Source organism: Garra rufa, chromosome 14 (genome assembly GCF_049309525.1).
Source record: "Garra rufa chromosome 14, GarRuf1.0, whole genome shotgun sequence".
Lineage (NCBI taxonomy): Eukaryota > Metazoa > Chordata > Actinopteri > Cypriniformes > Cyprinidae > Garra > Garra rufa.
Genome location: NC_133374.1, coordinates 7071103 through 7084601, shown reverse-complemented (window position 1 = coordinate 7084601; position 13499 = coordinate 7071103). Strand labels below are relative to the sequence as shown.

At 38.6% G+C, this 13499-nt stretch overlaps 1 protein-coding gene across 1 annotated transcript; it reads right to left on the bottom strand.

Moving 5' to 3' along the window:
- Positions 1–1790: 1790 nt before the first annotated feature.
- Positions 1791–12918, bottom strand: LOC141285038 (NACHT, LRR and PYD domains-containing protein 3-like). Its single transcript, XM_073818076.1, has 9 exons — positions 12781–12918; positions 12405–12501; positions 12161–12274; positions 11765–11878; positions 9494–11287; positions 8555–8725; positions 8037–8210; positions 2503–2681; positions 1791–2116 (listed from the first exon to the last, which is right to left on the bottom strand). Coding segments are annotated over exons 2-9 (2595 nt in total). The 5' UTR covers positions 12452–12501; positions 12781–12918; the 3' UTR covers positions 1791–2114.
- Between the last annotated feature and the right edge of the window lie 581 nt (positions 12919–13499).

Below are 13499 nucleotides of genomic sequence, written 5' to 3'. Positions count from 1 at the left end.
ATTAAAATTCCCATCAACCTGTTGTTTCCCGGAGACTTATTTTCTTTAAGGCTGTTTATGCAGTCTATTGAATATTTAATTCTTTATCACAAATTTCTGAAATCATAAGTGATCTATTAGTGATATATATATATATATATATATATATATACATACCTTTACTCAAAGTATATGTCAGAGAAGATGGATTTTATATCTCCAAATGGTAAATATATTTAACTGTAAGCAATCATTGCTCAATTCAGGGTTGATTATCTGTCTTGTGACATAACATGCCCAGAAAACGTATCCTTTAAAATAGCTGTTCTATTTGGAACACCAATTGAAAACTAAGAACTTTTTCAAAAAGGCACATCATCTTTGCAGACATGAGTTTCTTGAATGAAACAAAAATCAGCTTCTTTAATTCTACAAAACAAAAACAGAGCTTTTCTTTTTGGCATGTCTCATATACCCCTGGCATTAACGGATTGTTATCGACAAAACTCGAAGAAGAGAGAACAAAACCTTAACAGAACAATTAGGTGAACAGTGAGCGAATTGAGATTTAAAGTGTTGAGAGAGCATAAAGGGTACTCTTACTTGCATCTTTTCAAAGATCAGTCACAGCTAGTCCTGAGATTCTGTTTGCTTTAATTTGAATAACAAAATAAAATTTCAACATACATATACATACATATAATATTATAAATACATTACACTTATATATAAATATTATGATAAAGATATGGAATTTAACAACCTAACATCATAAAAATATAAAAATCAAAAACAATCAAAAGTAGTCTAACTGATGTCTATTCTATTCTTGGGCTATGGTTAGACAATTATAAAATTTTCACAGCCCAAATTTTTTCTTGTTTTAACCTAGACGTCAGGGCTAAGTTTGAACGGCTAATTGACGTTATTTAAATGCAATATTGCTTGCTGGGTACATAGAGGTTCCTGTTACTAAATCATTTGTAGCAACATGACTTGCATTAACACATCACTGTAAAGCATGTTTACCAACTGCTCTTAGAATTTTCAGGTGACTTTTGATATCATTGAAACTCATTTCAAAACCAGAGTTTGACTCAAGCACATTTAAATGAAGATAAGACAGAACACGTATTTCTCATCTTTACATGTCTATAAGGGATCCAGGGTGAGCTAATCTCATGTGGACAACAAATGTTGAAAGAAAGTAAACAAATGTACATACATATAAAGGCTACACATACAAATGTTAGAATAAAATTATACTATAAGAAAATAAAGAATTTAAATTCACCATTTGTGGCTATTTTGACATTTGTCTTTGAGACATTTATTGCTCTGTGATCTGCATTTTTATTATATTTATATTTTGTAATATTATAACAAACAAATTGGGCTTTGTTCATATTTGGTTTATTTGTTACATGCTTTCATCGTGTTTTACATTCACACAAATAAACTTTTATCGGTGATTCAGCAGCTCATGATGTGAAGCTGGAATGGCTTGTTCCTAAATCTAAACGGCAAGCAAAACTAAACAAAACTTTGAGCCAAAAGGGCTGTTCTGTTAAACATTGGGTGTCCTATTCTCCATCCAACCTTTAAAAAAAGTTATTTAATTCTAAATAAGAAAGAGTAGTTATTCCAAATAAATAGAATATGTGTAGTAAATCTATACAGTAACATGGAGTATGCAATTTGATTAAAACCAGATCATTCAAGTGGACTTTTTTTTTTTTATAAAAAAAATGAAATCACATTACAAAAGGAAATCAGTTTCACTGACATTTTTTTTAAATTAGTTGGTAACAAAAAACTGCCATCGTTTATTAACCTAATTGACTTGTCAGAAAATGGAAGAAAGCATTAGGACAGATGCAAAGACTTTTCTATTCAACCAAAAATAGAAATTGTACAGCCATCTGTCCACTTTTATAGATCATTTTGATAGATAATAAATAAATGTTATAAATAAATGTTTTTTTGTTTGCATTATCTTTGTTGCTCTCTGCTGATAGGTATATTTATATATTGTGTATACTCTGTTGATTGTGTGACTGTGTGTTTCTGTAGCGTCTCCTTATTCACCTTCACCTGATCCTCAGGAAACTGGACTGATGTCTAAATACTGAGAGTCCTACAATAAAACACACAGAAAGTCACATATGAGTATGAGACATAACTGCTGTCACATTACATCAGCAGATCTATTTCAGAAAATAAAACACAGCCAGAGATATTAGTATATTCGTATTACAGTGACGTGAATGAAAAACACTTTATTACTTACACGCAGACATACTGTAAAAGATGAAAATGTTCATATATTTATTATTTTATTATTTACTATTATTTATTTAAATATTCATACATCAGTCATATCACAGAATTATACATTTTAAGCACTGTTAAAAATACAGAAACTAAAGTAGAGTTGAATTAATATCTTATCTTCTCCATTCACACACATATGAAGTCTGTTACTAAACTTGGGCGAGAGTAAAAGCTTAAAAAAATACTTACAATAGTACAATGTCTCCAGTTTATAATGTGGATCATCCTTTACATCAGAGAGTAACTTCACTCCAGATTGTTCTAGTTTATTTCCAGAAAGATCCAGTTCTCTCAGGTGTAAGGGGTTTGATCTCAGAGCTGAAGCCAGAGCAGCACAACCTTCATCTGTGATGCTACAATAACACAGCCTGTAAAGAACAATTGCACAATGTAAAGTCAAAGTCAAAGTCAAAGTCAACTTTATTGTCAATTCTGCCACATGTACAGGACATACAGAGAATTGAAATTGTGTTACTCTCAGACCCATGGTGCATACAAGTAAAATTAAATACAAACAGTTACATTAAATACAAAGAATAAATATAAATAAACATTAAATACAAACAGTAACATTAGATACAAAGAATAAATACAAATAAACATAATATATAAAATGAAAAACACAACATACAAGTAAGGGCACATGGTAGAGAGTGCAAACCATGTAACATGTAAACAATATAGTGCAACAGAGCTTGTAATGTGTAAAAGTGTCAGAGCAGTCTTGTAACTGTCTATGAGTAGTGTGAGGTAGTTGGCAGACCAATGCTGCACAAAGTGACTGGTGCAGGTCAGTGTGTGTGTGTGTGTGTGTGTGTGTGTGTGTGTGTGTGTGTGTGTGTGTGTGTGTGTGTGTGTGTGTGTGTGTGTGTGTGTGTGTGTGTGTGTCAGAGTTCAGAAAGTTAGTGGGGCAGAAGAGGGGAGTGAGGGGAGTGGGGACAGAATAGGGAGAGAGTTGAGCTTCCTGACAGCCTGATGGGTGAAGCTGTCCTTCAGTCTGCTGGTCCTGGACTGTAGACTCCGCAGTCTCCTCCCTGATGGCAGCAGGCTGAAGAAGCTTTGCATTGGGTGGGTGGGATCGGCTGCTATGCAGAGGGCTTTTTTGGTGAGACGTGTGCTGTAGATGTCTTGGAGGGAGGGGAGAGGGACACCAATGATCCTCTCAGCTGCTCTGACTATGCGCTGGAGAGTTTTTTGGCAGGACGCATTGCAGGCTCCAAACCACACAGTGATGCAGCTGGACAGGATGCTCTCAATGGTTCCTCTGTAAAATGTGTACATGATGGGGGCTGGTGCTCTTGCTCTTCTTAATTTGCGGAGGAAGTAGAGACGCTGCTGTGCTTTCTTGGCCAGTGCAGTGGTGTTGTTTGTCCAGGAGAGATCCTCAGTGATGTGCACACCCAGGAACTTGGTGCTGCTCACTCTCTCCACAGACACACCGTTGATGGTCAGAGGAGCATGCTGAGTGTGCGCTCTTCTGAAGTCAACAACAATCTCCTTCGTCTTCTCCACATTCAGAGAGAGATTATTGTCTACGCACAACGTGGCCAGGCGGCTCACCTCACTTCTGTAGTTTGTCTCATCCCTGTTGCTAATGGACCCACCACAGTCGTGTCATCCGCAAACTTGATGAAGAGGTTGGAGCTGTGTGACGGAGTGCAATTGTGGGTCAGCAGAGTGAAGAGGAGGGGGCTCAGCACACATCCCTGAGGGGCCCCCGTGTTTATAATGATAGTGCTGGATGAGTTGCTGCCGACTCGTACTGTTTGTGGTCTTCCTGTGAGGAAATCCAACAGCCAGTTGCACAGTGAGGTGTTGAGCCCCAGCTGGATCAGTTTTTGTGTGAGCTGTTGGGGGATTATAGTGTTAAATGCTGAACTGAAGTCTATGAACAGCATACGGACATATGAGTCTTTTTTTGTCCAGATGTGTGAGTGCTGAGTGGAGTGCAGTGGAGATGGCATCATCGGTCGAGCGGTTGGGCCGATATGCAAACTGGAAGGGGTCCAGTGAGGGGGGAAGGACAGACTTAATGTGCTGCATGACTAGCCGTTCAAAGCACTTCATGAGGATGGGGGTAAGTGCAACTGGACGGTAGTCATTAAAGCAGGAAGGAGATTACTTTTTTGGTACCGGAATGATCATGGTTGCTTTGAAACAGGTGGGGATGACAGCCTGGGAGAGTGAGATGTTAAAGATGTCTGTGAAGACATCAGTGAGTTCCACTGCACAGTCTCTCAGTACACGACCAGGAATGTTGTCAGGACCCGGAGCTTTGCGACGTTGATCCTGCTGAGGGATCTCCTCACACTGTCCGGGGACAGAGCCATCACCTGGTCACCAGGAGGGGGTGGGGTCTTTTGTGCAGTGGTGCTGTTTTGCACTTCAAAGCAAGCGAAGAAGGTGTTCAGCTCGTTCAGCAGGGAGATGTTGCTGTCACAGGTCTGTGGAGTGGGCTTGTAATCTGTGATGGTCTGTATGCCCCGCCACAGGCTCCGTGTGTCTCTACTGTCATTGAAGCGATGAGATATTCCTCTGGAGTACTGTCTCTTAGCCTCTCTGATGCCACGGGAAAGGTTGGCCCTAGCTGTCTTCAGGCTCGCCTCGTCTCCAGCTCTGAAGGCAGCGTTCCAAGCTTTCAGCTGCCTGTAGACCTCCCCTGTCATCCATGGCTTTTGGTTGGCACGGACAGTGATGGTTTTGGTGACTATTACATCCTCAGTGCATTTGTTAATGTAGGCTGTAACAGTCTCTGTGTACTCCTGGAGGTCAGTAGTGTTGTGTCAAAGCAGTCCTGTAAAGCCTCTGAAGACCCCTCTGGCCACACTTGTATCTGCTTACAAACCGGTTTGGTGACTTTAACAAGCGGTCTGTAAGAGGGCATTAGCATAACAGAGATGTGATCAGAGGCACCGAGGTGGGGGAGGGGGAAAGCTTTGTAAGCTCCTCTCTGGGTGGTGTAAACCAGGTCCAGTGTGTTATTTCCCCATGTTGGAAAGTCAATGTGTTGCTGTTTTTTGGAAACACACTCTTTAAGTCTGCATGATTGAAATCCCCAGCCACGATGAGAAAAGCATTAGGGTGAGCTGTCTGCTGCTCACTGATGTGCTGGTACAGTTCATAAAGTGCCTTGCTCCTGTTGTTGTTGGAGGTGGGAGGGATGTACACAGCACACAGCAGTATAGCTGTATATTCCCTCAGTAGGTAGAACGGCCGGCACTTAATAACCATAAATTCCAACACTGGTGAGCAGTATTTGCAGACTACAACAGCATCGCGGCACCAAGCGTCATTGATACAAACACAATGTCCGCCAACGCGGGTCTTACCCCCCGTGACGAAAACCCTGTCAGCACGATAGCATGTCAGCTGGTCGAGCTGAATGGCGCGGTCCGGGACACAAAAACACAACAGTCCTTTACATTCCTTTGAGATGAACGTAGTAGTCGGATGTAGTCCAGTTTGTTGTCTAATGAGCGTACGTTGGCCAGAACGATGGAAGGGATAGCGGGTTTGTGTGGGCTAGCCGCTAGCCTAGCTCGGATACCTCCGCGCTTACCCCTCTTCTGCTTCCTGTCACACTGCTTAAGGCACCTCCATTGTGGGCGAGGTGCAGGAGTGGGGGTCGGTGATTAAGTAGGCCTCCGGAGCAGACCCAGATCATTCAGCTCTTCAGCGTCCACAGAGTTCAACTTAAAAACTTTGTTTCTGCCGATGTCGAGCAAAAATGTTCGGCTATAAACGCGCTTAAGGGCAGATAAACGCGATGAAGACGTACAAAAACACTGCGACTTACAGGACGAAAAACACGAAAACGCTGTTTGGTCGGGAGAGAGAGAAGCCGCTGCGTGTGCACGCGCCGCCAAACACTAAATTGTGGTTTAAGTGTTTGTAGTTTGTAAGTGACTGGTCCCAGAGCAGGAAAAGAGATATAATGACAAGCATTGTCACATACTGCCAGAAAGAGTCAATTGCACCAATTGACCCACATGTTTTCCATTACATATCATGTACTGTATTAACTGTAGTCTCATCTGGCAGCTTATAAATGGAATAAACAATGTGATGCAGTCAATAGAGTTATTTAAAGTCTTAATGAACAATGAAAAAACGGTTGCCTTCACATGCATTGAGCACATGTTAATGAGCTTTATTTCCTCCAGATCATCATCCCTTTTCCTCCAGCATTATGGTCTTTGGTGTTTGAATTCCATTTTTCTCTACTTTCCTTCTTAATGCTTTGCTCAGGATTTAAGAGGAAAAGGAAACTGCAGATATAGGTGCATCTCAAAAAATTAGAAAGTTCATTTATTTCAGTAATTCAACTGAAATTGTGAAACTTGTGTATTAAATAAATTCAATGCACACAGACTGAAGTTAGACTGATGATTTTGGCCCACATTGAACAAAACCCCACTAATTCACTATCTCAACAAATTAGAATATGGTGACATGCCAGTCAGCTAATCAACTCAAAACACCTGTAAAGGTTTTCTGAGCCTTCAAAATGGTCTTTCAGTTTGGTTCACTAGGCTACACAATCATGGGGAAGACTGCTGATCTGATAGTTGTCCAGAAGACAATCATTGACACCCTTCGCAAGGAGAGTAGCCACAAACATTCTTTGCCAAAGAAGCTGGCTGTTCACAGAGTGCTGTATCCAAGCATGTTAAAGGAAAGTTGAGTAGAAGGAATGAGTGTGAAAAAAAAGATGCACAACCAACCGAGAGAACCGCAGCCTTGAGAGGCTTGTCGATTTTGGGTGAACTTCACAAGAGCCACCACACACAGACGTGTCAAGAAATTTGGCTACAGTTGTCATATTCCTCTTGTCGTAAGCCACTCCTGAACCACAGACAATGTCAGAGGCGTCTTACCTGGGCTAAGGAGAAGAAGAAATGGAATGTTGCCCGGTGGTCCAAAGTCCTCTTTTCAGATGAGAGCAAGCTTTGTATTTCATTTGGAAACCAAGGTTTGTGATGATTTGGGGTGCAATGTCATCTGCTGGTGTTGGTCCACTGTGTTTTCTGAAAACCAAAGCCACTGCACCCATTTACCTAGAAATTTTAGAGCACTTCATGCTTCCTTCTGCTGACCAGCTTTTTAAAGATGCTGATTTGGCACCTGCCCACACTGCCAAAAGCACTAAAATTGGTTAAATGACCATGGTGTTGGTGCGCTTGACTGGCCAGCAAACTCACCAGACCTGAACCCTATAGAGAATCTTGTATGTATTTAGTACATATACAGTAAATAAACATACTTTCCAGGAGGCCAACAATTCACTAAAAATGTTTTTTTATTGTTCTTATGAAGTATTCTAATTTGTTGAGATCATCACAATTAAAAGAACCAAAGACTTAAACTACTTCAGTCTGTGTGCACTGAATTTATTTAATACATAAGTTTCACAATTTGAATATCTGAAATAAATGAACTTTTTAACGACATTCAAATTTTTGAGATACACCTGTATGTGTTTCTATACAGTATGTTGGCTCTTTCTAATATATTTAAGAGTGTCACATAAACAATTTTGTTTATTAAGTGAGCTAAAACTAAGACACAACACAACATCCGTCAGCTGCTTTATGTTCCGATTATTGGTTCAAATTATCAGTGTACATTGTATTTCACATGAGAACATTTTACAAGTCTTAAAATAATACATAAAAATGCATGTCTAACTGAAGACATGTGTACCACTAAAGAGGTGATCTTACCTCAGTATCTCCAGTTCACAGAGAGGATCTTCAAGTGTGGAACAGAGAAATTTCACGCCCAAGTCTCCTATTTTATTCCCAGACAGATTCAGTTCTCTCAGGTGTGAGGGGTTTGATCTCAGAGATGAAGCCAAAGCAGCACAACCTTCATCTGTGACACCACAGACACTTAACCTGCAGAGAACAATGACACACTCTTCACTCTCTCAGATTAGACCAGTTCAGAAGCTAAAGACAAAATACAAATGTAAAGCACAAATATTGTGTTCTTTATGTCTCAGTTCAGACAGTGTTGATCTCAAGTCTATTTAAAGTCAAGAAATTTAAATTATGATTGTGTGTGAAAGTATGTATTTCATTGTGAATATCAGCCCTGTGGTATCATGTTACTGAGGAGCAGTTTGTGTGTTCAATCATTTACAGCTCAATCATCTGAACTCACAGCAGCAGAAAGAGGCTGAACACTTCAAATACACTTGACACGGTGTTTCATGTGTAAGTGTCGTATATGATCTTACCACAGTTTCTTCAGTTTACAGTGAGGATCCTCCAACACAGCACAGAGCAGACTCACTGAATTTCCTATTTCACTCCCAGAAAGATTCATTTCTCTCAGGTGTGAGGGGTTTGATCTCAGAGCTGAAGCCAGAGCAGCACAACCTTCATCTGTGAGACCACAATCACTTAACCTGTAGAGAGATGAAAATTATACTTGTAAACACTGTGAGCTGAAAACAACTTCAAACACAGCAGTGACTGTGTCTAACTAGGACACCATGGTTGTGGCGGTGAAGCCCAGTTCCAGTTGTATGGTCCCTATAATTAAAAAAAGCAAACAACTGTGAGCATGTTGATATCAGGAACAACTATACTGTTAACATTAGCTATCACTAATACTAATATTTTTCACTCACAACAAAAAATTTGATGATATTTGTATGTGATGAATCTTGATGCTTTATTTTATTGAGGTAATGGGAGGTAATAATTACATAATCAGAGAATATTTGTTTTCCATTTCAATTGGTTAATCTACAAGTAGACATTTTAAACCTTTTTGTTTTACAAGACACAAGGTTTTGATGTTATTGTTAGTGTGCACATATATGCTAGAATGCTTGATTTTTTTGATCTGAGAGTCAGAAAAACAGATTTGTACTTTGACCAAAAATGACTGAGCATTTTAAGTTATTTCTTCTGAAGGAAAAACTGCTGGTGCCTCCACTGATTTCAGAGGGTTAAATTCAATTTGCAGGAACATTAATTAATGGTAAACCTGATATATTAATTCATATGGGACTTCTCTGACCCTGAACATCTGAAGAAACCATACAAAGTCACTGTATAGAAAACACAAAACTCTGACCATTAAACTCCGGACAACCTCTGCAGCAAGATTTATGTACTTTTAATTGTGAATTTTGAACAGTGAGGTGATTGTTTTCAGTCATACTTACTGAACTGATCTGGATTCTTTAATCACAGGCAACAGCTTCTGAAAAACCTCCAGTTTTTTGTTTTTATCATTTCCTCCAACAAACTTATTAATATCAAACTCATCCAGCTTCTTCTCTGATGTCAACAACACAAAAACTACAGCTGACCACTGAGATGAAGAGAGATTGGTTTCACTTATTGTTCCAGATTTCAGATACTGTTGTATTTCCTCCACTAGTGAATGATCACCCAGTTCATTCAGACAGTGGAACAGATTGATGGATTTCTCTGGAGAGTCAATGGTCCTGATCTTCTTTTTGATGAACTCAGCTGTTTCCTCACTGATGTCAGAGCTGCTTCTTGTCAGTTTCATTAGTCCTTGCAGGAGAATGTGATGAGACTTTACTGACAGACCGAGAAGGAACTGCAGGAAAAGATCCAGATGTCCATTTTTACTCTGTAAAGCCTCATTCACAGCTCTCTGATGCAATGCAAATAATGAAACATCTAATGATTTTTTTCTGAACAAGTCCCTAACTTTAGACCACATACTCTGCTTGTTGATTTGGTCAAACACATTTTGGTTATTGTTTGTACAGAAGAGGTGCGCATATAGAGCTGCTAGATGTTCCTGAATGCTCAGATGAACAAAGCAGAAGACTTTCCCATGATACAAGCCAAACTCCTCTCTGAAGATCTGAGTGCACAATCCTGAGTACACTGATGCTTCTGTCACATCAATGCCACACTCTCTCAGGTCTTCCTCATAGAAGATCACATTGCCTTTCACAAGCTGCTCAAAAGCCACTTTCCCCAGTTTGAGTATCATGTCTTCATCTGTGATGTTCTTCTCATAGTCCTTCTCATGTTTGATGTTGGTCTGAAGGATCAGGAAGTGTGTGTACATTTGAGTGAGAGTCTTGGGAATCTCTCCACTCTCTGCTTGACTCAACATCTTCTCTAGAACAGCGGCTGAGATCCAGCAGAACACTGGGATGTGGCACATGATGTAGAGGCTCCTTGATGACTTCAAGTGTCTGATGATTTTTTTAGCAAATCTCTCATCACTGATTCTCTTCCTGAAGTATTCCTCCTTCTGTGGATCACTGAAGCCTCGTACCTCTGTCACTCGATGGACACACTCAGAGGGAATGAGATCAGCTGCTGCTGGTCTGGAGGTGATCCAGATGAGAGCAGAGGGAAGCAGATTCCCCACAATGAGGTTTGTCAGCAGCACGTCCACTGAGGCTGATTCACTTACATCACACAACCTCATATCGCTCTGAAAATCCAAAGACAGGCGACACTCGTCCAGACCATCAAAGATGAACAACACTTTATATTTGTCACTAGATATTTCCATTTCCTTTGTTTCCGGGAAAAAGACACAAAGAAGATCTGAGAGACTGAGTGTTTTATACTCCATCATATTGAGTTCTCTGAAAGGAAGTGGAAATATGAGCTGGACGTCCTGATTCTCTTTCCCTTCAGCCCAGTCCAGGATGAACTTCTGCACAGAGACTGTTTTTCCAATGCCAGCGACTCCCTTTGTCAGCACAGTTCTGATGGGTTTGTCTTGTCCAGGTAAAGGTCTAAAGATGTCTTTGCATTTGATTGGTGTGTCCTCTGTTGCTGCTCTCCTGGATTGTGTCTCAATCTGTCTCACCTCATGCTCATTACTGATCTCTCCACTCTCACTCTCTGTGATGTAGAGCTCTGTGTAGATCTCATTCAGGAGTGTTGGGTTTCCCTGCTCATACAGACACTGAAACCTCTTCATTAGATTTGATCGTAACCTGTTGAGGACTTCATGGCTGTAAATTAATCACATTAGAAACAAATAAACAATGTCTTTTTGTATTCTCTATCATCTTCAAATCATATATCTTTACAGAAGTATTATACCTGAGATTAGTGTGTGTATTTTCACTCTTAAAATTCATTTTATTATCCATAGACTCATCACTCCTCATAGTCACAGAGCTGGGCACTGGTTCTGATCTCTTCTGGTGAACTGAACTATAACAGTGATTAAAGTGAATCCTTTGAATTGCCATATTGAACAAAAGTACATATTTATTTATTTCTAAGCGATTTTAAAATGTGCTTTATGATTGCTAATTTACACTATGTTCATACAAAAAATGTAAATTAAGTGCTTTCAATAATTAACTATAATAACATTGTACAATAAAAACTTTTCACATCTGACATCACATAAAATACTGCTGATACAATTCTGGTAACATAAAATTCCATACTATAACCATATTTTAATGGAAATGTTATACCTGAGATCTTTCTGTGTATCTCCACTCTTAAAGTCAATTACATGATCCATAGACCAGTCACTCTTCCTAGACACACAGCTGGGCTCTTGTTCTGATCTCTTCTGATGAACTGAACTATAAAAAAGAGAGAGTAAAATTAATGTTTTGAATTACTGCATTAAAAAAGATTCACATGCATTTATCCTTAAAAACAGAGCATGTTGTGATTTTCATTTTAACAATGTCAATACAAAAAGTGCTCTCATATGTTTAATACATGAAGTGCTCTAATATGTGCTCCTCTGTGTAAGCAAAAACGTTAAAATATATGATGAAGATAAAAACACAGAGAATATTATAACACCAAAACACCACAAAATAAAAATGCCAATCAAATGTTTTCTAGAATTGTTATACCTGAGATCTTTCTGTGTATCTCCACTCTTAAAGTCAATTACATGATCCATAGACCAGTCACTCTTCATAGACACACAGCTGGGCTCTTGTTCTGATCTCTTCTGATGAATTGAGCTATAACAGATTTAATCCTTCATAATGATAATCACTTTAATTTGGGGTCATAAAATATTTTTCATCAAAAAAAAAACAAACAAACAAACATAATTTAAAGGTGACTAAACATAGCATTTATCCAAAGTACCTGGATCCTGCAAAATCTTCATCTCTGGATGTGTGCGTGTCATCCATGATAGATCTTAAAAGTTATAAAACGTATCACAGAATCTGATGTCCAGACTCTATGAAAATGGCAAGCAAACAATAATTCAGCTGAAGGTATCCCAAAAGTCAGAGAAACAGAAACATGAGACGCGACGTTCACTCAAATGCACAAATGTTAGCTGCATGTTAAAAAAATGCTAAAGTAAACCACAGACAAGACGAAACACCAATAAAACCACGTTGATTTTCTTTAAAACGAAAAAAATCAAACACATTTTAAAGAATTATTTACGTCCTTCAGAGAAAATATAAATACGGAAGTCACCTGTAAAGCGTCTTGTGACCTGAGCACTCACCTTGATTTAACTTTAATTTACGTATTAATTAAATAACTAACATTACGTTTTCTATCAGCTACACTCGTAAACGTATCACTTGGCATTTCGTAAAGCTCATATTAAAGGTTCTTTTCCGTATAGATTTTTAAAAATCAATTCATGAACTTTTACTTTCACTTTGTGACGCAAGCGAAAATGACGTCACGTTACGCACAATCTCAAGTCTCATAAACACGTCGGCGCTTCTTCAAGATCCTTGGATGATAGACTGGAAAAGATCCTGGCTTTTACCTGGGAAATATTGTATTTATAATAAGGCAAAGGAAACACATTTTAAAATTGGATATAAAATATATCCTGTTAATTCTAATGTTTTTAAATATTTGGACATTGACAGCTCAATTTTTGACTGTCCTTCATCCAAGCAATTTTGGTCTGTTGTACTCTCCTTAATTTTGAAAGACATTCTTTTTTATTTTAATAATTCTAAAAATAAACCCATGGAACATACTATTTTTTTTTTATCTTGTACAATACATTTTTCATTCACAAACAAAAATGTGCAAATATTCTATTCTATGATATTCTATTCTAATGTGCTTCTAAAATCTCTTCATCTTATAAAAAAAAAAAAAAACTAAGATTCCTGAAACATTATACAGAAGTATTTAAAGAAAACCCATGTATTTAGATGCTTTCCTTATGTGTGTTTGTTGGCATATCTTTGTAATATCATT

Coding starts and splice junctions, on each gene's coding strand:
- LOC141285038 (XM_073818076.1), bottom strand. CDS start 12,451: ATGGATGACACGCACACATCCAGAGATGAAGATTTTGCAGGATCCAG. Junction 8,211..8,554: donor TGTAAACTGAAGAAACTGTG/GTAAGATCATAT, acceptor TGTTCTCTGCAG/GTTAAGTGTCTGTGGTGTCA. Junction 2,682..8,036: donor TGTGAACTGGAGATACTGAG/GTAAGATCACCT, acceptor TGTTCTTTACAG/GCTGTGTTATTGTAGCATCA.